This window comes from Lepisosteus oculatus, chromosome 19, assembly GCF_040954835.1.
Source record: "Lepisosteus oculatus isolate fLepOcu1 chromosome 19, fLepOcu1.hap2, whole genome shotgun sequence".
NCBI classification, from domain to species: Eukaryota; Metazoa; Chordata; class Actinopteri; order Semionotiformes; family Lepisosteidae; genus Lepisosteus; species Lepisosteus oculatus.
The window spans coordinates 3,456,542-3,484,451 of record NC_090714.1 but is presented as its reverse complement, the minus strand read 5'-3'; the positions used below and the strand labels follow the sequence as shown (position 1 = coordinate 3,484,451).

The following is a 27,910-nucleotide window of genomic DNA, read 5'->3' as shown; positions in this document are numbered from 1 at the left end:
GGTCGACTGAATAAAACGAAAAGTGGATGGGTTACCTCAGAAAACACTCCGTCCCTCAGAATGGCCGAAAATCTCGGGCACTTCGGTTTCCTTCGGGGCAAACTTTTTCCTTTCCTCGTCTTCCCCAAATCCTCCCCGCTGCACAGTGTTCTTTTCTCCTTCTTCGTCTTCAGACTCGGTTTCCTTAGCTCGGAAGATGACAGGCACTGCGGGTTAAGGTGGCGAGCAGAAAGGGAGATTGAGAACCATTGTCGGTAATTTCTGTGAAATGGGTGGAAAACCGGGGAGAGATGGTTTCTTTTTAAAAAAAATATATATATATACAGGAGCTCTTGTCAGTTTCCAAGGGATACGACCATCATTTCGCCCTTCGGAAACCTCGTTCGGAATGTAAACTTTAATCTTCAGTTTGCATTAGTAGCAACAATATGCCACCAGTTATGTGTTATCGCAGTAATTTTCGCAGACGAAGGAGGTGCATCGCTTATTCGCGACGGCGGTCACGGGCTTTTCTTGCGGGGCGCGCAGAGAGAGAGAGAGAGAGGGAAGAGGGGGCTGCCCCTTGTTTCTGGTCTCCGAGATCCACCCGTCTGCGCCGTGTGGAGACGAGTGGTGAGGTGGTCGCTCTCCCAGCGGCTGTCTGAAGCAGACAAGCCCGGACTAACGCCAGCCCGTGTCTCCCTGTTCTCACAGACCAGCCCAGACCCTGCCAGCTCAGCGCATGCCTCGCGCTCCTCCCATTGGCCCTCGCGGCGCTCGGCTCCGGTCCAAAGGTACTCTCGCTCTCCCTTTTTCCCCCCGTTTCTCTCTTTTTTTTTTAAAGGACACCGCGTCAATTTCGCTTCCTGGACTCGGGAATCGCTGCCCTTTTCGTGCACGTTGTATACTGCGTGCAGCGTCTATATGTTATTGCTGTTGACGCGACATCAAACAGGAAATTGTAGCCTTGCTGCCCTTCAAATATCTGTCCAGATTCTCCATTTACGTTTCTCCCGCTCTTACATCAAATGTTTAAGATCGTCTGGGGCTTCTTTTTTTTTAATTTGTAGAATTAATTGTCTGATTGTAGCTTTATTTCAGTTGATTTTGATAGTACATTTAAAATACTTGGTGCCATTGAATGTAGAGGAAGGAGCTTAAATCCGAGCCCAGTTACTGAAATATCTTTTTTTTTTAGATTAGGCCTCTGAAGAAATCATTTCTTTTAATTTTGTGAGTCTGTGTGTGCAGTTTGCATGTTCTCCCCGTGTTCATGTGGGTTTCCTCCCGCTGTCCAAAAACATACTGGTAGTTGGCTTCTGGCAAACCTGGCTTTGGCGAGAGTGTCTGTGTGCCTGTCCTGTGCTGGACTGGCGTCCCATCCGTGGTGTGTCCTGCCCTGTGCCCGTTGCTTGCTGGGATACACTCTGGCTTCACTGTGACTGTGTACTGGATGAAGCAGTTAGAGATGGTATGGTACCTGGGAGAACTAAAGACATCTGTTTTTTATTCCCACCTAACAAGTCAATAAAATAATTAAATCGTATTATTTTAGACATATATAGGACTTATGGTCTCCTCAGATATTCACTCCATTAAAGATAGTTACCTAAAAACACCAATCTTTTCACAGAGATTTTGAGTGAAACAGAAACCAGAAAACACCAGGCCTGTCAAGAGCTAAATCTCACATCCCCGTTGATAAACTCTGAACACAGTCTGTACTTGTATACCAGGACGAGCATGGCAGTAACTTAAAACTGGACTAGTCTACAGATCTTTTTCTTTCGGTTTTCATTCATGAACCAGGGGGCGAAGATACTCCAAAAACTGAATCCATCCCACAGAAACTCCTACAGGATCATGTCTTTTGATTAGAATTGAACTTTGGGTGATATAGTGCCCACTAATTTGGGAAATTAACATTCTTGACTTTTTAGCACCGTTGGTAACGCAGAGTCTATACTCATTTTTAAAAATCCATCCATCCCTCTGTTTACTAACCACTTCAGGTTGTGGGTTGTGGAGGAAGCCTGAGCCTATCCCATCAGGCCATTGGCACAAGGCAGGATACGCCCTGGACAGGACACCTGTCCATCACAGGGCACACACTCATGTCTCGGGCCAATTTTTCCAGAAGACAGGTAACTACCAGCATCTCTTCGGAAACCCACACAACCCAGAACACGACGGTAGAATAACTATGGCGAAGCCTGAAACACGCAGTGTCTCCGCCACTCTCGGCATCATTACAAATCGACTCCGAGTCAACATGTTCCACTTTATTACAGCACATGAAGGCCGTTTGCATTCTGGTTTCTACTCTGCGTAAAGAACCACAATCTCTGCTGGCTGATGCAACAAAAAAGTTGTTTTTTTTTTTAAGCCATAAGGCAGGTATGTTAGTAAGCCTGGAGGTCATCTTTGTACCTCCTGCATCCTGTCTCTGAGTCTGTCAGACTCGCTGGGATGGGCTCTGGCTCCCCCCCGGGACCCTGTACTGGATAAAGCAGGCAGGAAATGGACTGATGGTCGTTTGCCCCACGGCTGCTACTGTATATACAGCCCAATCGGAAACTACCTTTACCTTTTCAAACATTTGATTGTAAAAGGTCCTGAGAACCTGGTCCAGTACCCAGAAAAACAGAGATTGAACCTCCTGCACAGGGATGGGAGGCTCTGTGCTGTTGGGAGGCGTTGTGGTGAAGCAAGGTCCATCCAGCTTGTGGCCTTTGTTTCCTATTTTTTATTAGCTGAATCGGACTGGGATTTCCCCGAGTCTCGGCGCACCTCTGGCAGATTCCAGCCGGGGCCGAGAGCCGTGGAGTCGGCCGGGATGTCCTCTGGTTGCCATGCAACAGGGAACCTGTGTTGAGCCAGTGGGAGCCTGTGATCACTGCCACGTCGCCAGAGGGAGACGCATCACCTTCGCACGGCCTCCTGCAGGTTCCTGGGCTGTGGTACGTGAAATGGCAAAGGACTCTGAAAAGAACTTGCTTTGGCACCTGAACACCCTCCCCCCCAACACACACAGAGTCATTAGGTCGTAAGGGTGAGCTGTGTTGAGCAACAACCAGAGCTTATAAACGGAGAGGAACAATAAAAAAGCCATTTCCACACACTGAACGATACATTAACAGTCAGTCCATTTCTCTGTATTATTTTCAGTGTGGTTTTTATTTCCACATTTTTAATCGCATATTTACATGCATTTCAAACCTGTAACTGTGTTTTTTTTTATCTACTGTTCTTGAATTAAATTAAACTACTTGCAACGGTCTTCTGAATTTTAGTCCAGGACAGACACAGGTAACCAGTTTTGTTTATTGCCAATTTCCAGTTGTTGCCGGATCTTAATAAAGATGCACGTGTATACTGTACATATCAATTAGGAAATTAATTCTCCACAACTGTAACAACAGTAGAAAATGGGTTTTTGATAGCTGAAATTAAAGTAAACCAGGACCAGTTAGTTAATCTGTTCAGCGATGCTTTTATATTTGAGGACAATTTAATCAAGAAACACCATTACAAACACACTTGTTAATTGTAAGACGTCTGCAGGTAAAGACGATTGTTAGACTGTTATTGCACTTGTCAGACCACTTTCTTCGATACATTCTACTGCATGCAGAACCCAGGTGGCCATCTGTTCAAGGAAACCACGTCACTTCGCGAGCCAAGGGCAGAAAAGGAGTTATATGTTTCCCACCCACGGCTCTTCTGTAGATCTTCTGCTACTTGCAGAACTGCAGAGATTCACACGTCGTACAAATAAACTACAGTAGGTCCAGGATGGCTCAAAAATGCTCACTCGCCAGCCACCCTACTGCTTACTTTTCTTTGATCATGAGTCATGTGTTTGGAGGTGGTAGACGTTTGGTTGTGGAAAAGCCCAACAACTGCCAATGAGCGGTGAATGCTTTTTGTGAAGAACTTTTGTAGTGATTGTGGCTGTCAGTGCCGAGATGATAAAAGAACCTCCATCTCTGATTGAGATAGAAGAATGCATGTTAACCGTGTATTCATACCATAGTCACTCTCGGCATTATGCTTGCTCTCCGTCTTGAAGGCAGGTCGTATTTAAGCTTTGTAACTTATAAAATAGTTTATCTGACCAAGCACATTTACTGAGCTCAGCTTCATGCCAGTAAGATAACAGAATCTATTTTTATTATCCATACTATTTTCTGGCTTGTGGTGTAGACATAAAAAGGCACGTTAAATTAAATAAGGAGACCTGTGGTGGAGTGAGAGAAGGCCCCTGGTGGAGCCCCACCATCTTGGCTCAAAGCCGGACCCTAGTGAGGCCTTGAGCCAAGATGGCTGCCGAGTAATTGGAAACAGGTGTGAAACTATTGTAGTTAAACCTTGGCTGAAGGAGTGTGGAGCATTTGGAGAGAGTGGAATCCCACATGAGGCAAAGGAAAGCTTCACAAGATAGGCCCCCTTGAAATTAGAAATGCATCCGGTAACAATTTAAGAAGCTTATTAGAGGAGAGCCAGGGACACAGCATCAGATTCCTTCCCAGAACCAGATGAGTGCATAGGAGGTGGAACTCAGCAGCGTCACAAACTCCAGACAGGCAGGTGGCACTGTTGCTCATCTGCCAGGCTCAGGGGCACACTGGTCCTAGACTCTGCCTGGCAAAGCAGCAGCAGCACATTCTCTGGCTGCCGAAGCAAGGGAACTAGATTTTTGGCATCATCCAGGAAATGCAATGGCAGCTGCAGATGGAGTGACAGCTTAAGGTGTATGACAGAGAAAGGAAAATATGCTGAGATGTAATTTTGAAGAGTGGGAGATAGGCAGTGTAGAGTAAGACTGAATGGAGCAGTGGTTAGCATAGCTATCTCACAGAACTGGGGCCCTGGGTTCAATTCTGGACCTGGGGTGCTGTCTGTGTGGAGTCTGTATGTTCTCCCCCAGTTTGTATGGGTTTCCTCCGGGTGCTCCAGTCTCCTCCCACAATTCAAAGACATGCTGGTAGGTTAATTGACTTCTGGGACAATTTTGTGAGTGGGTGTGTCTGCCTGCCCTGCCAAGGACTGGCGTCCCATCCAGGGTGTATCCTGCCTTCCGCCTGTTGCTTGTTGGGATGGATAGGCTCTGGCTTCCTCTGAATTGTGATGAAGTGGTTAGAAAATGGATGGATAGAAGGATTCCTTTTACAAAACTAGGCACAGAGGTATTCAAAAACAAATTCTAAAGTGTGAAAAAGCGACAGTGTGCCGATTTGAGAGGGAAGAGTCCGGGATATGAGAGAGGGAACATTCTGAGGAAAAGAACTGAGAGGATAGAAAAGATCTGCACTTCAATGAACGGAACAGCATAAGAGCTAGGTCCTGGAGGGTCTAGATAGTCTTCACATTCGAGTTGGTATTCACTTGGAAATAATAGTGGTGTCAGTCAAGCGGCAGGCTGCTAAGAACGTCCAAAAACCATGTGACAAAGCAAGTGCAAGTCATGTGAGGTGAGCTGAGGTCACAAGAGGCCAAGGGCTAGCATTGTCACCAGGCCACCTGGTGGAGAGGTGGCAAAAGTGCAGATAACGCACAACCACAGCCTGCTCAGGGAATGGTTCAAGAGACCTTCATAATCATGAAGTGTATGTGGTGGGATTTTTATTTTAAAATATTTGTCCTCTGGGCAGCACGGTCCTGTGTGTGGCGCTGTGGTTAGCACCGCTGCCTTGCAGCACTGGGGCCCTGGGTTCGATCCCTTGGGTGGCCATCTGTGTGGAGGTTGCTCTCTCTCTGTTCATGTGGATTTTTGCCAGGTGCTCTGGTTTCCTCCCATAGTCCAAAGACACAGTGGTGGGCTAATTGGCTTAGTGCGTGTGTATCTTTGGATGCGACTTGCAATGGGCTGCTATCCCATCCTGCCTTGCGTCCATGGCTTGCTGGGTTAGGCCCCAGCTCCCTCAGAACCCTGTTCTGGATCAGCCGATAATAAAAACTGAATGGATGGATATTTGGAGGAGACCCTCATCCTGAATGAAATTAATTCTGGAGCAATAACTGAAGGTCATTAATGAAATGAGCCAACTGGTGCCTAGTGGTACCACTCACTGGTGATCCCAGTAATTGGCAGTTGGCCTGTGATCATGCAGGATCAGTGAGAGTATCATCTCTTCCTCCGCCTGAGGCTATAAGGCTTGCGCAGCAGATTTTGGAGTTTGGCGTGCATGGTCCTTGCACATCTTGTGTTGTTACCAGGGTAATTGCAAGATAAGTTTTGTTCCATGCTGAAAAGGGAAGAAAGGAAGCGCGTTTCAGCTGCGGAGCCTTCTTCACACACAAGAAGGCTCCACAGCCGAAACGTTGCGTTTCTTTTCTTGTACTTGTCAATGTGGAATAAAACTTAATAAAACCCACGCATGCGTGACCCAGCTCCCCCCTTGAACAACTGCAATAAAAGTCGAGGTGATCAACAAGAAGCAATTCCAATTTCCAAAACTGGGAGAGAGAGTCGCACAGCTGTGGAGATCCGGGGGTCGGCACCAGTCGGAACAGGGGCAGTCTTTTTGAAATAAAAAAAGTTTCTGTGGCTCTGTGTACTTTCACTTTCCCCCCAAAAAAACAATGCAGGAAGAAAAAAGGCTTATCTCGGCGTCCATTTTTTTTTTTGCCGGCAACTGGCAATTCATCTCATTTCTGCAGTCACATCCTCCCCTCCACAATGGACACAGCTACGTGCCCGACCCCTGCAGAGACCGATGAAAGGACCTCCAGCAAGGCCCATCACAGAGACCGCCTGCTCTCCCTGTCTCCCGCCAGAGTCAATTTGCAGATCCAATCCCATTTCACTCACAGCGAGTACTGTGTGGATTCCAACGCCTGCCACCGGGGAGGGGTTGTTATGCTGGATTAAAGTGAATTCTCTTCCCAACGTTTCTGTGCAGACAGCAGGGATACTCGTGTCAGCTCCCGGGGATCTGATCTCAGGCTGCGTTACCATTCCCTGCTCCACAGCTGCAGTATGAGGTTGCAGGATGGATAGGAAGCGAATGGATGCAGACAGCAGGCCATTAATTACCACACTCATTATACAACATTGTGCTCCAAGGGCAGCAGGGACTAAAGTGAACGTACAAGGGATTAAACCAGAATACGAAGGGGAGGGGAAAAAACACATCAAAATCGATCAAGTACAAAGTTGAACAAACGTAGTGACTTCCCGGCAGCGCGGGGTCTATGGACGGGATTCACGGCGCTCGAATTGATGGGATCATTGTTGTGCGCCGAAAACAAATGTTCCCAAGGCAAATTACAATGGGGCGCAGCCGCCCCTTTGATAACTTCAAAAGCTCCCCAAACCAGTCAGCTGGGCGTCGCTCGAGGACCAAAAGTCGACTCCCTCCAAGTACACTGCTGGTTTCAGGATGGGGTAGGAGGGCAAGGTAATAACAGCACAATCGGCTGCACTGATAATAATAATCAATAACGGTCAATAATCTACAGAAGAGGGACACATTTATTATAAGGGTTTCTCTCTGTGCCTATACAAAGATTAGGGTTTCATCTGCTTGTTGAATACATCTGAAAAACAGAACTCGCACTGTTCTGGACTGTTTAAAAAATGTAAGTACCATGGCGTCAGGGGATTTCTCAGGATAGTGCACATTGTTTCGAGTTTTCTCTAGTATCCAAGTGTGATCTAGGCGCGTCACTTGATTCTTGCAATATAGGAGATCAGGAATAAACAAACAGGATAGCTAACAGAAAACTAGACATGAGGGCAGTGGGATGTTTTAAGTCCAGGAAATGAAGAGCCTGTAGACTTCCTGACCTGTAGGTGTGAACACATAGAGGTGATCTGGTCCTTGAATAGTCTTTTTCAAACGTGCAAAAATGTATCTGGTGCCTATTTCTCGGGCATTTCTGTGTAATAGAAATAGACTGAGCGTAGTTTGTTGCACGAGTACAAAAGAAACGCCTCCGCAGTGATGACGGGAAAAACAGAATCGAACCAACATAGCCAGAGAACGATGCCTTTGTCCCACGATTCTGTTGGAACAATATCTCAGGTGGACTCGCCAGCAGAGGGGCCTAGTGGAATTCAACCATCTATCCATTTTCTAACCACTATCCAATATAGGGTCAGGGGGAGCCTGTCTAGAATACACCCTGGACAGAAGGCCAGTGGACAGCAGGGCACACGCAGACAAAGACACGCACTCAAAACAGGGCCAATTGTAGCAGACGCCAAGCAGCCTATCATTGTGCCATTGGACTGTGGGAGGGACCTGGAGGAGCTGAAGGAAACCCACGCACACGTGGGGAGAACACACAAACTCCACACAGAGTGCGCCCCAGACATTGAACCATGAATCCAGATCTGAGCCTCACTGGCCGTTTGGAAGAGACAGATCGCAAAAAGACTGTAACCTGGTGCGAAGTCTGTGCTTTTAACCGCACTTTAAACGGCCCTTTGATCCACCCTGTTTACGACAAATATGATGATCAGTTGGGGATTCATTGTTAACTTTGAGAACTTGTTGCAGTTGCAGACATAAGTGGTTTCTTTTGAAGCGCAGCATGAAAGTGTATCTTCTCGTTGCAAAGGTAACAGGGTTTTTTTTTAATAATCTTCACCCATTATTGAAGAGTCTCACTCTTTTATAATTAAATCGGGAACCGGGCGTACCCTACAAAAGCCCAGGTGGCGTGGCGTGCTTACAGACTACACGCCGTAAAACGAAAACAACGTCCCACAGAAATCATTCCTGAATCGTTAGGATAATCGCCGCAATTCAGAACTATTTCTGAATACACCATTCAGGGAAACCGTGCCCAAAAAAACCAGCGCAACACCCTCATTGTGATTCATATGCAAAGCACGTGTCTGCGTCGTTTGTTTCACATCCCCTGGTGTAAATTATGGAACATTCGGGTGTCGGATTCGACGACTGGGCTGGATCTGCGGCTGAAAACATGACATTTTTTCACGCTCACGCCTCAGTCTCCCCATAATCGTTTTTAAATGGCAGCTCGAAAAGACAACGGATGCCAATTCGCCCCCAAATCGCAGGCGACCGCCACTTCAAGTAAACGGATGAAAAATGCATGCATATGAAACCACCGAGCTTTCATAACGCAAGGCAAGCCATTTCTATTTTTTTAAAAAATTAATTCACAACCTTTTTATTGCGCGCTGTATACGAGGGCGCTCGCCTTCGCTCCCATTTTGCAGTTTGTTGCTTTTGCAAAGCAGGAGTGACAATTCGGCGAACAGCGAGCTCCGCGCTTCTAACTTCCCTGTCCCTAAAATGGTGTACAACAAGTTCAGCTGTTTCAATGTCAGTCTCGCCTCGCCTTCCCTCCTCTCTCGCTCGCTCCCCTCCCTTCGCCTCTTCCTTTCCCGGGTTGTTGCTGTTTTTGCAGCTCCTGCCAAATTGTCAGCTGATGGTGCCTGTTCACTTCATAGTGGCGAATGAAGACAAATGCACCGAGACACCCGCTCGCTCGCACACAGACGCGCAAACCCGGCCCCCATTCACATTTTTCACAGGAAGAACAGAAAAAAAAACGCCCGATACCTGCCACCCTCCCTCGACCTCCCCCCCCCTCGCCGTCTCCCAGCGATACAATTGCACATGCGACGTAAAATGTGTTTTGCGGGAGTAATGCAGTTTTATTGCATTCGCGTCTCCCCCAGTGTAGCTCGGTTTAAATAGTCCTTTGTTTACATGCAATTCCTTACTCTGCGGAAGGAGGCTTTGGTAGTGCTTAGTGATTCCTACCAGCTGTTTCCCGCCTTGAAACAGACATCCGATCAGCTGCAAATACACACACGTACATGCAGAGAGAGAGAGAGAGCGAGCAAGGCGCACTCACATTGAGGAAACCCCATCAGCTGAGAGCAGAGTAACATTACAACTCGCACTCTTAAACATACATATACATACAACACATCAGAGCAGCAGGAAAAGCGAGGTATCCGGAGGCTGCAGTTAGGGTACAGGAGAGAATCGCGGATCCGAAACTGGAGAAAAAAGCATGGAGTATTTCATGGTACCGACTCAAAAGGTGCCCTCTTTACAACATTTCAGAAAAACGGAGAAAGAAGTGATTGGAGGTCTCTGTAGGTGTGTATGCTCGTTTTCCTTCTACATTTGATCCCCCTCTCGGTATTCCTGCCGGCGGGGCGACGGTGCTGTTCCAGCATGCTTCATTTGATTTGTGTGTTATTGTGTGGACGGGTAATCCCCAGGAACGGCAGCGAAATTGGCGTGATTAGGCGATTAATTGCGTTAATTGGGCGGCGGGCCGCTGCGGGGTGACGGGGTGCACGCCGCGTTATTGTTACTTTGTTTCATTTCTGTGAAAAATGAACATTTTCTGCCTAACAAACATAACCCACGTGGTTTGCAACACCACGCTGCAGCCGCGGGGCTGGTCGGCTGTATATACTCCAGCACAAAGCGGTTTCACCTCGTGTGCAGCCCTGCTTTACATCACCGATTGGGGGGTGTTTCAACATTGGGGGTTACAGTGACCTTTTCCACTGGAAAGGGGTGGCATTTGCACTGGGGAGATTTCCTTAAACTGTGGTTTGGGGCGGGGGGGCACTGTTCCGCCGTGTGCAATGACTGGAGGTATTGTGGCTCTGCGGCCATGCTTGTGGTGTGCGCTAAGCGCTGGAGATTTTGTGCGTCTCTTTTGGGTATCTGCGTACGCCCGCCGAGTGCGAAATACATTGATATTTTAATCCACACGCGTGGCCCGGTGTGCACCCCTTCCAGGTCTGGGTCCCTCGGGCCGTATTTCACTGTTTTCAACCTCTTTTACCGAGTTGCACTGCGTCTGCCGCCGTCGCTCAGCCATGCTGCTAGCGCACAGTAAAGGAAGCTGGATCGCATTGTTCTTAATGGCGTTGGGTCGTCGGTGCGCTCGGATTAGTTCTTAACTGCGCGGGGTGTCATTTTAGCTCCTAAAATGGCGAGTTTTGTTTTTCTTCGGTAGGGGGAAACTCGAAGGTTTTGTGGTTGGGCGACGAACTAAGATTTATTAAGCAGTCTTTTATTAAAAGGGGGTGTGTATTCTACAGCAGGCCCGTCAATGCGTCTGCAGCCCTCTCGATGAAGGAGGAGGAGTAATGGGTAGCCATTCGCGGTGCCACTGGGAAGTGTAGTTCTTAAGCGAACGGGCTCTTGGGAACTGTAGGAAATATCTCTTGCCATGCTGTGCCTGTGTAACTCATATTATTTGCGTTGGGGTTAACAGATGTCCTGTATGGTTTGATATTGTAACGCTTACGGCCGACAGGCGCTGTGTAAGAGCCGGCGTACCAGAGCGGGTGACGTCACCGCCCTTCCCTGTGATAGCAGGACCACAGCTACTGGGCTGTAGAGAGATCTCTCTTTGGCTCACGGGGCTAGGTCGCTGCAGAGAGACGCGAAAGTCCCGGGTTCGAGCCCCGGACGGTGCAGGGGCCGACCTAATGCGGCAAGGGCGCCCGCCTGAGCCCCCGTTGCGTTACAATATAATTTAAGATGTGCCAAGCATTTCTCTGCCGCGTCCTATTTTTAATATGCGCGATAGCACTTCAATGTGAACTGAAAAGCGGAGGGAATTAAAGCGTTACAAGTATGGAGTGCCTGGTAAATTACGTTTGAATAATTTACGCGAAATACATAGATCCCCACCTGTAACGTATTGTTCTCTGCAACCCAAAGCGCGTCGCTGTTCATAAAATGTAATCCTGTGACGCTATTAAAAATGTGATGTGATCTATCGCAGAATGAACTGCTAAAATCTCTGGTCTTCTTTCTCTCAAGTCTTGAACAACCCCCCGGCGGTATAGCACTCGGTGAACGAGCTGTGTTGGCAGGTGGTCTGTGTTGCTTCACCATTCTCTAGAAACTGCAGACATCCGCAGCACATTGCTCCCAGTTTGGAAGCCACCACACCTGTGAAGAGCTGGTGTCACCTTGATGCATCCTCACAATGTTGATGCAAGTAAAACGAGGTATACAATCAGTACTCTTTTAAGTTGAGAAAAGGCCTCATTATGAATGAACATCTTGATTGCTTTCAGGAGGGAGAGCAACTGCAACAATCTAGTCTGGCTCAAGGTGTCTGCTTCTTCTGGAGCCTGATGGCCAGAGAAAGGTAGTCCCACCACACAGCTCCTGGCAGCAAACCCTTAAGAGTTTAGCCAGCAGCCATATCACGCTGAAGCTCAGCAGGTGTGAGCCTGGTCAGCACCTGAATGGGACACCTCCTGGCAAAAACTAAGGTTGCTGCTGAAGTGGTGTTAGTGGGACCAGTAGGGGGCACTCACCCTGCAGTCGGTGTGGATCCTAATGCCCAAGTATAGGAACAGGGACACTACACTGTACAAAAATGCACCGTCCTTCGAATGAGATGTAAAACTGAGGTCCTGACTCCCTGTGGTCATTAAAAATCCCGGGGTGTTTCTCAAAAAGAGTAGGGGATGTAACCCTGGTGTCCTGGCCAAATTTCCCATTGGCCCTTGCCAATCATGGCCTCTTAATAATCCCTATCACTTACTTCATTACTCTGTCATCCTCCCCACTGATAGCTGATGTGTGGTGAGCGTACTGGTGCACTATGGCTGCCGTCGCATCACCCAGGTGGGGCTGCACGCTGGTGGTGGTGGAGGGGATCCCCTTTACCTGTAAAGCGCTTCGAGAAAAGCGCTATATACGTGAATGCAATTAATATTGTTGTTTTGGCATTAATGAGTTATTCCATTGTACCATTTTGTACCATTGGAAATCCTGTCTGTGTGTGGCACTTGCAAGCTCTGATCCACCAGTTCAGAACCGCAACCGTTTATTTTTCTAGAGTAAAGCTGTTGTGTAATGACTCTTCTGGGCTTGTTTGGGATATCCCCGTAGGTTGTGTCTGAAAGCCGGTCTCGTTAACTGCCAGAGCAGAAACGGAAGCTAATCGCGGGGGGGATCGTTAACACTCTCGATTGTTTTTCGCGGCCCTTTTTATTTGCGTGGCAGATTTCAGGCCGACGTTCTTTGCCGCAGAAATAAGCATTTGGAAGTGACGAGGACACGCGGGGCAGAGGCGTGTGCTCTGGAGAGAGGGGGCGGGGATGCTTGCTGTCAATAAAGCCTCGCATGTGCGCGCTGGCGTTCAGCTGGCCCTCAGGCCTTTGTTTCAGCCCAACTCGTTGCAGATTGAGAGGCGCAGGTAACCCGGACGAGCCAATGTGAGCGCATTCTTGAACTAGAGTCGGCTGCAGGGATGCTCTTATCATGGGAAGTTCTCTGGGGGCTGTGCCGTGCAGCCCAGACCCCATCCTGTCGCTAGCCGGCAAGGGGGTGGCCTTGTGTGGATGACCGTGTTGTTGTGCAGAGTCTTGAGCACAGAAGCAGTGAGCGGCCTGGTTATCATCCACCCTTCCATGATTGCGGTGAACCAGCTGTGCAGGTGCTGATGAGGATGGCAGAGGCGTTGGGAGAATTTCTAGCGCAGCACTGAGAGAGACAGTGTGTGAGAGAGGGGCGGTGTAGCGTAGTGATTGTGGGTCTGAGTCCCTGCTGCAGACACTGCTGTTGTATCTTGAGAGAAGAACTTTGCACCAGTAGCTCCAGTCAAACCCAGCTGTGTCAGTGGGGACCAGTGTCCCATCTGGGAGGGCAGTCATGCTCTGCTCTGGTCCTCTGCAGAAACCAGGATGGGCTGCAGTGCCTGTGGTCTGGGCTCTGCCCTTTCTTTCTCCTCTCCTTTGTAGTTAGTGTGCAAAATAGGCTTGGTTTAAAACCAGGTTCGCGCAGGTAACGGCAGCAGTGGGTGCTGTCTGCAAAGGCACAAGGAAAGATGAGTTCCCCCCATGAAAAATACATAGAAGAAACACTACTTCCAGGTATGAGTCACGTCTCTTGTGGAGTGGAGAGGGCTCAGCAAGGAGGAATGTTTTGTTTCTTCTTCCTAATGTTCAATGTTTTTACAATGTTAACCTTTACCTGTTGCTTTGATTTAAAACTTTCCCCCCGTTTGAGTGTCCAGGAAGCGTTTTCCGTTATGCCAAGTGGTTTAACCTCACATCTGTGTTCAGCTTATTCACATTGTCTGTGTTAGTTGACTCAGAAAGATAATTTGTTGTATTTCTTGTTAAAGGGCTTCATAATGTATGTAAGTGTTCCATATCCATTCAAGATCATTGTTACTTCTCAGATGCCAGCTACCTAAAGGGTTATCCAGTGCTTTGAATTGATCATCTCTCAAATATACTGTTATCCAATTCCATCAGTCTTGTAGGAGCCATCGCAGTTGGGAAGGTTCTGTAAATTGGCGGGAGTTAAAAAACAAAATTGGCCTAGGATATGCGTCATCACTTTCACTCTTGCAAGATGTTTTGAATATGCAAACTAAGCACTTTAAAATTGCCCGAAGAGCAGATTGTAATATGAAAATATTTTTTTTTCATAAATTCATATTGCAGTGAAAGCAACAGGTGTAGCAAAACACTGTTCAAGTGTAGAGTTACTCGCAAACTAATTGAATGTGCTTTTGGGGCCCCAAGATCTCAGAACTTAAATATAAATAATAAAACGTTTTGCATCTTGAGTGATTGGTGTGACTCTTCCCACTGTCTGCGGATTTCCTATTAGGGCAACCAGCTGGAAATGGATTTCAGCGTAGCACGGTAGTGACTCAGTTTATTTTAAGATATTTCTGGTTTCAATTAGAATATTGTCCCACTCAGCAATTATAAATTACAAGCCCAATAGTTAATGGCGGCCTTAGGCCTGTCAGCAACATTACTTCAAGCTACCACAAGCTGATCAAGTAGTTTGAGGACTGGGGTATTCTGTACATGTGTACAGCAGGCTAAAGGGTTCCCATCTGCTATGACAAGTGTCGCATCCGAACAGCGGACTGGGGCCTGTTCACTGGTACCCAAGGGAATGCTGGGTACAGGAAGTGGCTGTGGCAACATCTGACTTTTGCTCTGGGCTTTGGTGGTTATTTTGAGTGGGTTCAATCCCCTTTAAAGGTGTCTGAGAAAAGGAAAATTATTAAATCCTAAAAGACGATGGGTGCTAAGTTTTGAAATGACAGCGGCGATTCTAAAACTGCAGGAAAAAAAGATGAAACTCCATCTTGCATTGGCTGGGCTTCTGGCCTTAACATTCTGACTTTTGCAACAGTTATCCAGGACAAAGAAGCACTACTGGCTGTCGGCGATGATTGCTTAAATTGGGGGGTGGGCAAAAAGAAGTGATGCCCTTGAGAAAATGGAAAAATTTGTTGCTGACGTGGCTGGAGAATCAGAACCAGATCCTTGTTTTCGCGTCAAGAACAGCTCGAGACACGTCTGGGGTTTTGGCACTTGATTTTTACCGTCTTTTACAATGCTGCAAAACAGCCCCTAGTGTCCTGGGTGGTCCTGCCCATTGACCCTGAGTACGTCGTGGATATGTCATGTCTCCGCTCTCTCTGTGCGACTGCAGCTTGGCCAACATCCCCCTCACCCCAGAGACGCAGAGAGACCAGGAGCGCCGGATTCGCCGGGAGATCGCCAACAGCAACGAGCGCCGCCGTATGCAGAGCATCAACGCCGGATTCCAGTCCCTCAAAACCCTCATCCCGCACACGGATGGGGAGAAGCTGAGCAAGGTGAGCTCCGGACAGCGGCCAGGCTGCGGACCGCCGGGGGATCACAGCCGTTGTTCGCTAGGAGAGGGGTCCCAGGGTAGCAGGGCTCCAGGTCCACCGGCATCGGCGCGCCCAGCGGCAGATCACATCCAGACAGCAGTCGTCAGAGTAGGGGTTGAGTACGGGGAGCAGGGGGTGCATCCTTGCTCTGGGGAGTAGCATACTGGGGTCTTTTAAAGCGGAGCTGCAACGGTGTTTTCATATTTTGGGGTTAGAAAGAATCGGCATTGATGAGTGGATTTCAGAACGCAGTCAAATCACATGTCCACATTGTCCACTTGACAAAATAGGCAACATTTCCAGGTGTGCGCGGCGCCGTGATCTGCGATTCAGAACGAGGCGACACAACATCTTACGAGGTGAAGCGGCCCTAGGCTGTAAACCAGCAAGCGTGTGAGGACATCTCTTTTAATCCAGTAGAAGTATTGCTCTCGACTTTGAGATGGTTTTGCCGATAAGTGGAACTTACTTGTTCACTCTGCAGGCAGATCCCGTTAGAAACTTCCTGCGGTGAAATGTCTGCTGCACAACCTGTACTTATTCGCTCGTACATCTCATGACATTAGTCATTACAGGGACTAGTGAGCGGGAAGGGCCGCAGCGCGTTACAATTCTCGTGAGCTCTCGGTCTCGCGAGACCAGGGGTTTGCGACGGCATGGCGACTTAGTTCTTTCACAAAGCTGACGCTTTTGTGCTTAATTCGAAATATGTCATTTTATTTTCGATATCGTTAATTTCTTTTGTGACCGAGATTTAAAAACCGGTCTGAGATATTAGGACTGTGGTTCCCCTTTTAATTCAACAGAGAGTTAGGAATTCGGTTGAACATTTCATCCGGAAGGTAGCCTCTCCTTCGTGGGGCTCTGTGAAGGATGTGGGTTCAAGCCCCGGGTGAGATGCTGGTGATGCAGGGAGGTTTGTTCAGGATCCATTAATCAGGCGTCTAGCAGTGTAACCAGGTTCAAATTGTAAGTTGCTTTGGATAAAAGATTTGGCCAAAGAATCATCCATTATATAAATATGGCTTGCGTTATGATCTGAGACTAATTTAGTAGGGAGAGAGTGGAGGAAATATGTCTCCATTTCCTTAAATTATAAGAAATTTTGATTAAACTTAATATTAACTGAACTTTTTGGTGACTCTGGGATTACCTTTCCTGCCTTAAGTCAGTGTTGTGGGACTTTTCCAAACCACTGTACAGGACAAGGTTATAAAAGAGTTAAAAAAATGATGCTCTGTGATGCTCGCAGCGCGGTGGTGCTGGTTAGGGATTTCTAGTCCAGAGGGAAAGCCTGCCACCTACTGGTCAGCCAACGAACTTCAGTTGCGTCTTGCGCTTCCATTCAGCACATCCCTTTTAAAACAGCAGAAGAACGTTCCTCTCTGCGGCTGCCTGGGTGCCTGCTATGAGTTTAGAACATAACGGAAAGCGTCTGTGACTGGTTGTTTATTACTGGTCATGGTTGGTCTGAAGATCTAGCTGTGAAATAGTCCGGTGCGTTTGTTCGCTCTGTGAAAACGGGCAACTTGTTGGAAACTTCAGAATCACCGCGCAGATCTCCTTTCACACGCCGTCCAGGGCATCGAAGGGCACAGGCGCCCAGGCCTGCTCTCGTCACAGCCCAGGGTGCTGAGCTGAGTGGTTAGAGACCTGAACAGTAAGCTGTACTGCAGCAGCCCCTCTCTTCCTCTGGTTACACTGATTCGGAGCGATCCGAAGCAGGGCCGGGCGATATCCGATCTCATTGTGCTTCTGCGTTTCTTTAACGGTCCTTTTTCTTGTTAGCAGACAGACTGGGGTGGGAGAGGAGTAGGTAACTTAAATGTCTTAGTTTCACTCGGGCGCATTGCGTGGAGTCGAACAATGAGCAGTCAGTGCGCAGTGAAGACTTTGCTAGCTCTGCAGGTCGGCACTCCAGAAACCCAGTCAAGACGCTGAGAAGCCACCTTCTTTGCAGCGAACGTAAAGATGGAGCAGGTTAAGGGTCTTTCTAATTCTAGTCTCCAAATGCAGACCTCTGCGAATGCCTGTGATGTTTCTGCCAGCCCGGCGCAGAAATGATAAATGTCCTGGAAGGTGGGGGAGTGCCTCGGGGCATCGGTCAGAGTCCGCAGATGTTCAGACGACCGTCTCTTTGGCGCACAAAACTTTCCCGGACGGGCCAGGGACGCGAGGCATGTCCTCAGGCGCAACACCTGTTTTCTCTCCTGTGAAATTCTCTTTCTCCCCCTCCCCCACCCACGCCAGGCGGCCATTCTCCAGCAGACGGCAGAGTACATCTTCTCGCTGGAGCAGGAGAAGACGAGGCTGCTGCAGCAGAACACCCAACTGAAGCGCTTTATACAGGTAAGGAAGGGGCGTCCTGTGGGTCTGTTCCGGCCTAAGGAAGGGCGGCTTTCCCCGTTTCAGTGTCTTTTTTTTTCCTGAATCAGCTGCACCTGTTTCCTTTGTGCAGCCCTGTCATACGAGAGGGCCTGTTTTTCGGTAGGGGGTCCTGAAGCACAGCGATTAGAATGAGCAGCGACCTGGAGAATTCATCTCCGCTCACTTTTTTCGTGTTTGCGATTGTGGGCTTCAGGCAGCAGGGCGGCGCAGTGGTCAACATTGCTCTCTCGCAGGTCTGGGGCCCCCGGGTGCAATTCCGGACCGGGGGTGCTGTCTGTGGGGAGTTTGCACACTCCACATGTTCAAGTGTTTTTCCTTCAGGTGCTTTGGTTTGCTCCCACAGTCCAAAGACACGCTGGCAGGTTAATTGGCTTCTGGGAAAATTGGCCTTGGCGGGAGTGTGTGCCCTGTGACGGACTGGCGTCCTGCCCAGGCTGTGTCCTGCCTCGTGCCTGTTGCTTGCTGGGATAGGCTCTGGCTCCCCCCGCGACCCCTAAATTGGAAGAACTGGTTAGAAAATGGCCGGATGGATTGTGGAGTCCGGTGTAGCGAGGGGACCCCGTGTGTAAGTCCGGGGCAGGAGTGCCAGACTTCATGCCCCACAACCTCTCGCTCCCCGGCAGGAATTCAGCGGCTCGTCGCCCAAGCGGAGACGCGCGGAGGAGAAGGACGAGGGCATCGGCTCGCCGGATATCCTGGAGGACGAGAAGGTGGAGGACCTGCGGCGGGAGATGATCGAGCTCCGCCAGCAGCTGGACAAGGAGCGCTCCGTCCGCATGATGCTGGAGGAGCAGGTGGGCAGCAGGGGGCGCTGCGTGGGGTTTGGGGGCGAAGCACAAGTTCATGTGATTCAGTTAGACAAGGGAAAGGCTTTGAAAAATAACCAGACTTGCCTCTCTACTGTCAAAGAGGCATGATATTGAAAGGCACATCTTAATCTTCACATCTCAGATCACAGCTACTAACTTCCTCAGACCAAAAAGAGGTAAAGAGTTACAGAATACAGAAACTTGTACGTCATTTCAACTTTATTTATGCGGCTTTTCTTGTTATGCTTCTATGTTTTAATGTTGCTTGCCGTCGGTGAAAATGAGCTGTGAATTGCAAGCGGTGGTTTTTGGGCTAATCTCCGACCCCAAAATTCACCTTCTGCCTCCTGGTGTTGTCTGTTCTGTAATGGGGGGGGGAACCTTTAAAGCCTGCATCATGAAGGTTTAGTCAAAAGTTCACTTCATGGCCATTTTAACTGTACTGAATACCTGAATACTTTAACCCCTGTTCAGCTGTGCGTAATAGAGTGCCGAAATGTAATCAGGCCCCATAAGTTTGCATCCTTAATGGTGATTTGGCCGAACCATGCAAGTTCATTTTCTTGATTTGAATGAAGGGTAACTGCAACGCTTTTTTTCCTATTTCGGTGTTGTGTTGTGTGACCCTGTACTGCACAAACGGATTAGGAAAGGGCTCAGTCTTGTGTGATGACTCGTGGGGTTACCCCAGGATGGAGCGCCAGTGGGGTGCGGAGCCCCTGGCGGTGTGTGTCTTGACGCCGGTGCCCTTTCTCCCCCCCGCCCCCCGGCAGATGCGCTCCCTGGAGGCCCACATGTACCCGGAGAAGCTGAAGGTGATCGCGCAGCAGGTGCAGGAGCAGGAGCAGAGCCGGCTCCGCCTGCAGCAGCAGCACGATCGGCTGGAGAGAGAGCAGCAGTCCCTGCGCGGCGGCGGCGCCCAGGTCAGTTCACACCGCTGACCAGGCGAGGCCATCTGACCGCTCTTAACCAAGTGGGTGTTCAGTAGTTAGTTGTCGTCCTCCAGACGTTTCCTAAAAGAAGCCAGAGTGTCCGTCCTTAGCAAGATGGCTGGGGAAGCTTGTTCCATTCTCCCGCCGCCCTTTGTGTAAAGACCTGCCTCCTGTCCTGTGTCTTCAAACCACTGTCCCAGAATTCCCACAAGTGTCTTCTGGCTCACTGCTGATTCTCGAGAAGTCCGTGAGGTCGATTTGCTCAGTGCCCCTAGAACAGGTGTGAGCCTGACCCAGCACCTGGGTGGGAGACCTCCTGGGAAAGCTGAGGCTGCTGCTGGAAGAGGTGTTAGTGGGGCCAGCAGGGGGCGCTCACCCTGCGGTCTGTGTGGGTCCTAATGCCCCAGTATAGGGACAGGGACGCTATATTGTACAAAAAGGCGCCGTCCTTCGGATGAGACGTACAACCGAGGTCCTGGCCCGCCTGGCGTGGGGCTGACCGACCGCTCTGCTTTTGTGTGCCTCGCTCAGGTGGTGCCCCCAGCCACGACCCCCGCCCCCACCCACCACCCCACGGTCATCGTGCCTGCCCCCGCGCTGCCGCCCCTGCCCCATCACGTCACCGTGGTCACCATGGGCCCCGCCTCCGTCATCAACACAGTGTCCACGTCGCGGCAGAACCTGGACACCATCGTGCAGGTGAGGGCCGGGCCGGGCCCCCGCACAAGAGCCTTTCCTTGCCCTTCCTCGGAGCTGTGATGCAAGCTGTCGTTATCTGCTTTGCCCGTTGATTTCAGTAACCATGTGTTCCAGGTTCCAGCCTTGGACAGATGTGTGCCCTCTCTCTTCTCATTTTTGCACACGGCATGTGGATAGGCCATCGCTATGCAGAGTAGACTTGTGTTTTGCACCTCGATATTTTATGCAAGGTTGTCTAGACGTGGTTGAAAAGATACTGTAAATCAGAGCTCAAATATTGCGGGAAGTTTCACAGGTTCAAGTCTGGCGCATGCCTGACCTGCGCTTTGGGAACAGAGCTCGTAGCATGCTGGTGCTTTCTTTATCGTGTGGTATCACCCCCAATATGGCTCGAAAACAAGCAGGAAGGTGAGATAAGTAAAAAAAAAAAGTAAGGTTGTATCACTGATTTCATAGGACCAGGTAGGGGTTTATTCCATGTTGAAACAAAGGGAGACACAATGATTCGACTGGCTTCAGGCACATTGTGTCACTTGTCTTCTCAGCGTGGAATAAACCTTTACTTGTTCCTTTGCAGCCTGCGCATGCTGACATAGCCACCTATGTGAACTTCTTTCTGTTTTCACAATACCTTAAACTACATACACACACCGCCACAGTTGATTTCACGTGTTTTATGGGAGGACAATAGGAGTGTCTAAGGGGAGTGTTCTGATTACATGCTATTTTGGGTATTCTAGGTGTCCTAGTATTCTAGGTGCTTATTAGTTCAGGTGGGGAGCTGCGTCAGCATGCGTAGGCTGCAAAGGAACAAGTGATAGGTTTATTCCATGCTGGGGAAAAAAAAATCAGCATGGAATAAACCTATTACTTGTTCCTAGCTGCTTAGTTGTATTAATGGCTGTTGTGCCAAATGCCTTCTGTGTGGATGCTTGAGACAGCTTCATACAGTACATCTAGGTAGAGTTTCAGTCTGGTTCGTGGAGATTCTGCTGTGTGACCATTTCAGCAGAGTCCCTTTTGCTTCATTAGTATTGTGGATTGATGCATAAAAGAAGGGTGACCTACTGGGGAAAAGCAACATGTTAAATTCTGGGCTTTTACAGAAAAACGCCCCCTTCCTCTTCACTGGGGCAAAGAGCTTTGTTGTCCCGAGCATGCATTAAGTACAGCAAGACTGAATTAGGATCCTGTGTCAATAAGCAAATTGCTGGGACAGTAGGGCACAGCTAGGTCAGTCAAGGACACTGAGCATTGCTGACCAGCACAATAAATCTTCCCCTGTTTGGGACATCTGATAGCATTGGAAGGTGCTTTTTTTGCATACCGTTTGGATCTTGAGCTGGGTAAATGTTTTTTTTTTTAAACAAGGCTAGGCAAATCCAAATGCAGGCTTTGGTAAATGTTGTTTTTCCGGCGGTACTTCGTAGGTGCTCTGTCAGCGTGTGTTTTTACTGACTTTTCTTGTAGGAAGAAGCTCCTATGCAGAAACGTTGATAGTCCTGTTGAGCAGGGCTCCTTGGTTTTGCTGTCGCTGAGGGTTTTGAAGCTGGCCAAAGGCCTCTGCAGTCTTGAGAGTTTAGAAGCTGGTGAATTAGACCTCTTTAGAGACTTGGAGACTCCTGGATTTGCTGTCCCAGAACATTTTTTCCCGTTGTGACATATAGGATCCACACCACATCCTTGAAAACTGTACACGCCGTTTTCTGGACTGGAGCGCAGAGAGAAAAAAGGCAATATTCTTGGAATGTCGCACAAAGTTAAAACCAACCAAGTGATTGTGATTGGTGCTGTAGAAGAAAGTGTAAAATTGTCCTCTACGCACTTGTGATTTTTCTGTAGGTGTGTAAAGAAGCATGCTGGAAGGACGATAAAAGGCTGATGTTTTAGCAGTAATGTGGGTTTAGTGGGTGTAAGTAGTACGTTTAAGGGTGAAAGTCTCTAATTGAACCAGCGGCATGTGGTTCATTCTGCGGTAACTGGGAGTTTTGTATGTTGCAGTCTGTGAGCATATGGCTCTGAAACAACTGGAAAGTGGTGCTAATCTTTAGGGATAATGAATAGATTCAGACATGTCGAATTGAATTCATTCTTCCTGTGCTCTTATCTGAGTGATGGGGCTGATCTGATCTGATCTGGGGGTGTTCGTTAATGAGAAAGTTGGGGTTCTTCAGAAAGCTGGTTGGCAGCTCTGTGACCCCCCCTCCCCCTCCCCGTCCCCGTTGTCTCGCCAGGCCATCCAGCACATCGAGGGCACGCAGGAGAAGGCCGGCACGGACGAGGAGCAGCGACGCGCCGTGATCGTCACGCCCGGCCGCACCTTCCCAGACACCCCCGACTCGGACACGGCCTCGGACAGCGAGGGGGGAGCAGGGGACGGAGAGCTGCCCTGATCCGGAGGGAGGGGAGGGGTGGGGGTGGGGAGAGGAAAGATCGCCCCGCGGACCCCTCGCATCTTCCTACACACACACACACACAGACCCCCCGCGCGGATCCGCGCACACACTCACACTCTCGCTCACCGCTGCTCCGCTCTTCTGGGGACAGCGCGATAAGTCCGGAGCCTCGGCTCGAGCTGAAACACAGCTGGCCCTCCACTTTTGATACTGTACAGCTTAAGAGGAAAACTCAGTAGGCCACTAACCCCCCTCCCCCCCCTCACCCTCGCCGCCTCCCTCGCAGTTTCCTTTTATTTTTGAATTTCGAGACGTCCAAAGGTGGCTACGTGCAGCTTGACACTGTGAGAATTTTAAATCATTTTTTTTTTACCGAAAAAAGTTTCTGTCCCCCCACCCCCACCCCCCCGACCTTGAGCTTTAAGCTTTGGACAGAGGAAGGGTCCCCCCTTTGAAACAGCATCGCCTTTCGACCTCGGCCTCCCCTGCGCCCGTCTCGCCACGAAGCATTTTCCAATTTTCACTGCCAGCAGCCGACGCCTGTCTTGGGGGCTTTCCTCATCGGAAAATCGCCCGGAGCGGGAGGCAAAAGAAAAAGAGAACGCGAAAAAAATCTCGAGAGTTTGATCAGCAGAGATATAAAGACTGCCAAAGAGTTTGCCTTCGATGGGCGCTTCTGAAGAGTTCTCTCAGATACAGTATCCAGTTTTCCCCTTTGGGGAAAGCAAGAACAGACACACTTCAGAGTTTGCCCACAGTGAGAAGCGTTGCATAGATATCCGTTGGCCTTCAGTGCTTCGACTGGCTCCACCTTCACCTCCACGTGTTTCTCTGAGCAATATTCCGGAAGTGTCCACATAAAACAATATAACCTTCTTGTAGCTTCCGTTAGCTGACAGGAATCTGCATCCAGTACATGTCTGAAACTCTTCCCTGTCCTAATACCCAGCAGCTAGCAGCTTCTTTTTTTTTCTGTGCTGTAAAAGTGAGCGACAGTCCTTAACCAGCCCCCGAAATCTGGGATGCACTTCGTAACAAGGCAGCTCTTGCCGGACTGGACGCGCACTTATCTTTCCTGTGGGGAAAAGCCCCTCCCGCCCAAAAGACTGTAACCTACCCAGGATTCCCACTGCACCGTGTATAGTTTACATTTCTGACGCTGTAACATTTTCTGTTAGCAAAACGGTTGAGAACCGTGGGGCTGCTCCATGCCAGTCGCGGTGGAATCCACTTTTGATTTTTTTTGTCTTCGTTTTTGTCGTCATAGAAAGAGTCGATGTCACAATGAATAAGCTATCCTACAGCCGTGAGGCTTCATGAAGCTGCGCGATGCCAGTGGGGCAATTTTTAGGGTTGAGAGGGGCGCGTGTTTCCCAGCAGATCTGTAAACGCCGGTCCCTGGCATCTGTACGTGTTTGTGTATATATATATACGCACTCAGGCACCGTGTTTTGCAGACCCCCCGGCCTGAGTCGAGTCCGTCGCTGATGCCCGTGTGTCGGTGGATCTGATCTATGCATGCTCACACGCACAATCATCGCTTAAAAAATCCACCCCCCTGGGGTTCTCACAGCTGTGCCGTCGCCTCTGCACCCTGGGGCGAGAGAAAACGCGCCCGCCTGCCGCGGACTGCCCAGCCTCTCCCTTTGTCCGGAAGTGGCTGGAGATTCCGTTTGACCTCGGAATTTTTCCCCTGAGCACATCTCCCCCCCCACCCTTAAAAAAGTTCCATAACTGGTCCCTTTGATATATCACGTGCGGCTACTCAGAAAGTGACACAGTTCTTGTAACATGAGTGCGTTAGTGTGTGGTTGTTATGTATCGTTGTCTTTCTCTTGACAAACAACTGGAATCCTAGTGTGGCAATCTCTCCATTCGTGCTGGTCGTCAGGTCACATGCTCCTGCTCAGCAACTTGGAGTGGTGCTGCTATAAGCAACCCAATGTAGATTTATTTCTTTTTCTTAAATGTAAATATGCTGGCATATATGGTCTGTTTAACAGTGGTCATTGGGTGCGTATATATAGATACAGTTTCCCCTGTCCCTTGTTGGATCTGTTCATTCCCATCAGTCTCATGCCTGAGGCCCTAAACTCGAGGTTTGTTGGAATATAAAATCTTGATGTCAGACCCGAGCTAAACGAGATTCAGAGAATTGGTCTGCAAACGTACTGACACGCAACATTTGGCTGTCCGGGAAGTCAAACTGGGCTAATTGTCGATGACTGTTTTCAAGAAGAGGCATGGTTGGGTTTTTTTTTATTATCTTGTCATTTGCAGAGCTCTGCTACATTCATTCCTGCTTAATTTCCTTTAGTTCTCCCCCAGCCTTTCGGGAAAACAGGGACTGCAAGGAAATGAAAACACGTAAATGTTAATTGAAAGATGATGATATAATTTTCCAAGCTCGATGCTTAACACAAACAGCATTGAGCACAAACAGATGCTTGGGGAGGTTTTGTTGTGTTCCATGCATGCAAGTTGGAGAACATCTCCGATTCCACTGCCTGAGTATTTTCTTTCTCTGTTTCATAATTTTGTACAAATGATTTGTGGAATTCCGAAATTGCTTTGCACAAAAGTACAGAGGAGAGCATAAGTCTCTTTACCAACAGTCAATGTTTGTCAAACAGAAACCAGTGAGAAAGACCTGCCACCTATGCCAGGGAGTCTTAAAGAGTCTGTACTCTCCTTGCCACCTGACAGCAGCCCTGCAGGACAGAAAATCAGCTTGCCTAAAGCAGGCGTAATCGAGCTTGCCTTAATGGTCTCCTGGTCCTGGAAGACCAGTGTCTCTGCTGTTGTTTTTGTCCCAACTGGGCCCTTAATCACCATATGTGATGGATTCCTGTGACTGATCGGCTTGCCGTTTTAGACTTTTTTTTTTCTGAACTCAGACCTTGAGAACTGTATTGGCAGGACTTATAAGATCCTGCAGGTGTTCTTCAGCTCGTTCCTGCTGAAGGTACCTTCGCAAATACCTTCAAGATGTGTTATTCCACTCCCAAAACACTCTGCAGTCGGTTCTCAGTTGCTCATTAAGAATTTGCACCCTTATTTCTGACTGAACTGCTCTAGGTAGGTGATCGATTGATGATGAGCAAAGCTGGGGGTGACATTGTATCGGACAAATCTTTCAGTGAGTCACTGGTTTTCCTTCTGCCCAAGTCCGTTTGGTTAAATTTCAGCTAGCAGACCTGAATGATCACAATCCAGAAACTCACAAACATTAGCGCAGTACCAAATCTCACTCAGCTTTTTAAGCTGTGAAAGGAAATTTCAATTGAGGTCTCAAATAGCAAATTGAAATCCATTAGCCTGTGATTAATATCCCGGTTGGATCAAAACTCGGTAGATGCAGGGGTCCAATTGGACTATGGGTAATCCATGCTGAGGAGACATTACTGATTTCTTGGGAGTAAACGAGCAAAAAAAGTATTGCCGTTTACATGGATAATGTAGGACTGAACTGTTTGTAAACATTCCTCCAGAGCTCTTCGACACATTGCAGTCCTCGAATTTTTGTATAGCGCTTATCGGACAGTTTGGGGGTTAAGTCTTTGTTTTCTGAGCGAGTTTGCTACAGGTACAATGAGGCCTGCCTCTGGTCTTGTAGTACTTGGGGTTTGAGTGTGACCATGGGCAAAGTCCACTCACCTGTTGCAGTGGGTGACAGGTGGTATTTAAGTGGTCTCATTCATCGACCCTCACTGCTGTTACAAGGAAACGAGGTGGGAAAGTGAGGTGAATGACAGACCCCGACATTCCTGAAAAGTATCTCTGAAACGTTTGTCTAAACAACTAGATTTGATTTTGTTTTTAGAATTACGAAGAGGTCCTCCTTTGTGCCAAGTTGGTGTGTAGTATGTGCAGACTTGTCTGACTTGGTAACAGGTTAGTGGGCGTGGAGTTTGAACATACTAGTGAGCAATAAACTGACTGGGAACAATTTGCCTCTTCTTGAAACAGTGAACCCCCCCCAGTGACTAACCGTGGACCAACCAGTTTCAGGCCCACCTGTAAAGCTCACGGCAAATTCTCTGGGCCGGTTCTGCTAGATGTGAGCGGGTCTGACAGCGAGAATATTCCTCAGACCATGATGTTGACTGTGATCACGATTCCGTGGAGCTGAAAGGAATTCTCTTTCCAATCAGGGCAGAGGGAGGGAATGAAGACCATGTCCTTCGTCTTTACAAAGTCTTCTGTGTATAGCAGTAGGTGGACACCCCAGGGTCACTGAGAGTCAGTGCTGTGCTTTTTGTGCATCTTGTTTAATTGCCTTATTTGCTGAAATAAGGAAGCGGTGCTTAATTTGTCCCATTTAGCTTAAAGGTCCAATTGATTATTTTGAGAAATTGCGAGCTCTCGGATTAATCGCTCCAGATGTGTTTGAGGGGCACGGTTTCCCCACCAACAGTACAGAACATTTCCCCTGCCGAACCCGAGAGGTTCAACTCTTTTTATTATTTTTTTTAAGGATTGAGGATAGCAAAAACATATCAAAGGCTGGTGAAAGAAACATTGGCAATGAATTATGACTTTGAAGCACTTATACTGGAGGAATATTTTTCTAATTGAAATAGTAGTTGCTAAAGCGCTTGTTGCTGTGAGTTAAAGCCCAGTGGGTGAGTCCCCAGCCCTTGATCCTGTATCATTCTGTCTGAAAGGCTCACTTGTATAGCGTCTCTCTCTGTTTTTCCAGTCCTGCTCTCCCCCACCCCCGACGTTAATTACAGAACCTTTTTTTAAAAAAAAAACAACGAATCTCATTTTGGTTTTTGTTCTTTTTTTTTTGTTTGTCAAATGGAATTAAATCCATGTGGTCGTTGAGAAGCTATTATATTTTGTTTAAAAAAAAAACCTGGGAAAAAAAAAAGAGGCACGTGCCTTTGTAAAGAAAGATAATAAAGTTTGTACTTTGTTTTTTAGACATTTGTGGTTCTTGGGAGTTTTGCTTTTCGCGTTTGGGTTTTCTGTCTCTGAGTGCTTGCTGTGACTGACAGTGCCAGTTTCATGTACCCAGCCCCAAGACTGGCACGAAACAGTCACATGCAGTATC

General features: G+C 48.5%; 2 protein-coding genes and 1 long non-coding RNA gene across 8 annotated transcripts in view; 1 reads left to right on the top strand and 2 right to left on the bottom strand.

The window, feature by feature from the left end:
- Positions 1–719, bottom strand: part of glis2b (GLIS family zinc finger 2b) — a 48,107-nt gene extending 47,388 nt beyond the window's left edge. Inside the window, exon 1 of the mRNA XM_015359856.2 lies at positions 36–719. The gene's annotated coding sequence lies outside the window, so the exon portion shown is untranslated. The remainder of the gene's footprint in view (positions 1–35) is intronic.
- LOC107078950 (uncharacterized) overlaps positions 1–27,910 on the bottom strand; it is a 385,366-nt gene that overhangs the window by 52,069 nt on the left and 305,387 nt on the right. The gene's annotated exons all lie outside the window — the stretch shown is intronic.
- Positions 694–27,781, top strand: tfap4 (transcription factor AP-4 (activating enhancer binding protein 4)). 5 transcript variants are annotated; one of them, XM_015359938.2, is made up of 8 exons: positions 694–773; positions 2,733–2,939; positions 15,423–15,588; positions 17,878–17,976; positions 18,639–18,809; positions 19,598–19,747; positions 20,288–20,455; positions 22,690–27,781. In XM_015359938.2, the coding sequence occupies exons 3-8, from the start codon at positions 15,514–15,516 to the stop codon at positions 22,846–22,848; spliced, it is 822 nt and encodes a 273-aa protein (XP_015215424.1). In that variant the 5' UTR covers positions 694–773; positions 2,733–2,939; positions 15,423–15,513; the 3' UTR covers positions 22,849–27,781. The 5 variants fall into 5 exon arrangements, with proteins under 5 accessions (XP_015215424.1, XP_006637097.1, XP_069037114.1 ...); XM_006637034.3 differs by lacking the exons at positions 694–773; positions 2,733–2,939 and adding an exon at positions 8,858–10,070; XM_015359935.2 differs by lacking the exons at positions 694–773; positions 2,733–2,939 and adding an exon at positions 10,411–10,727.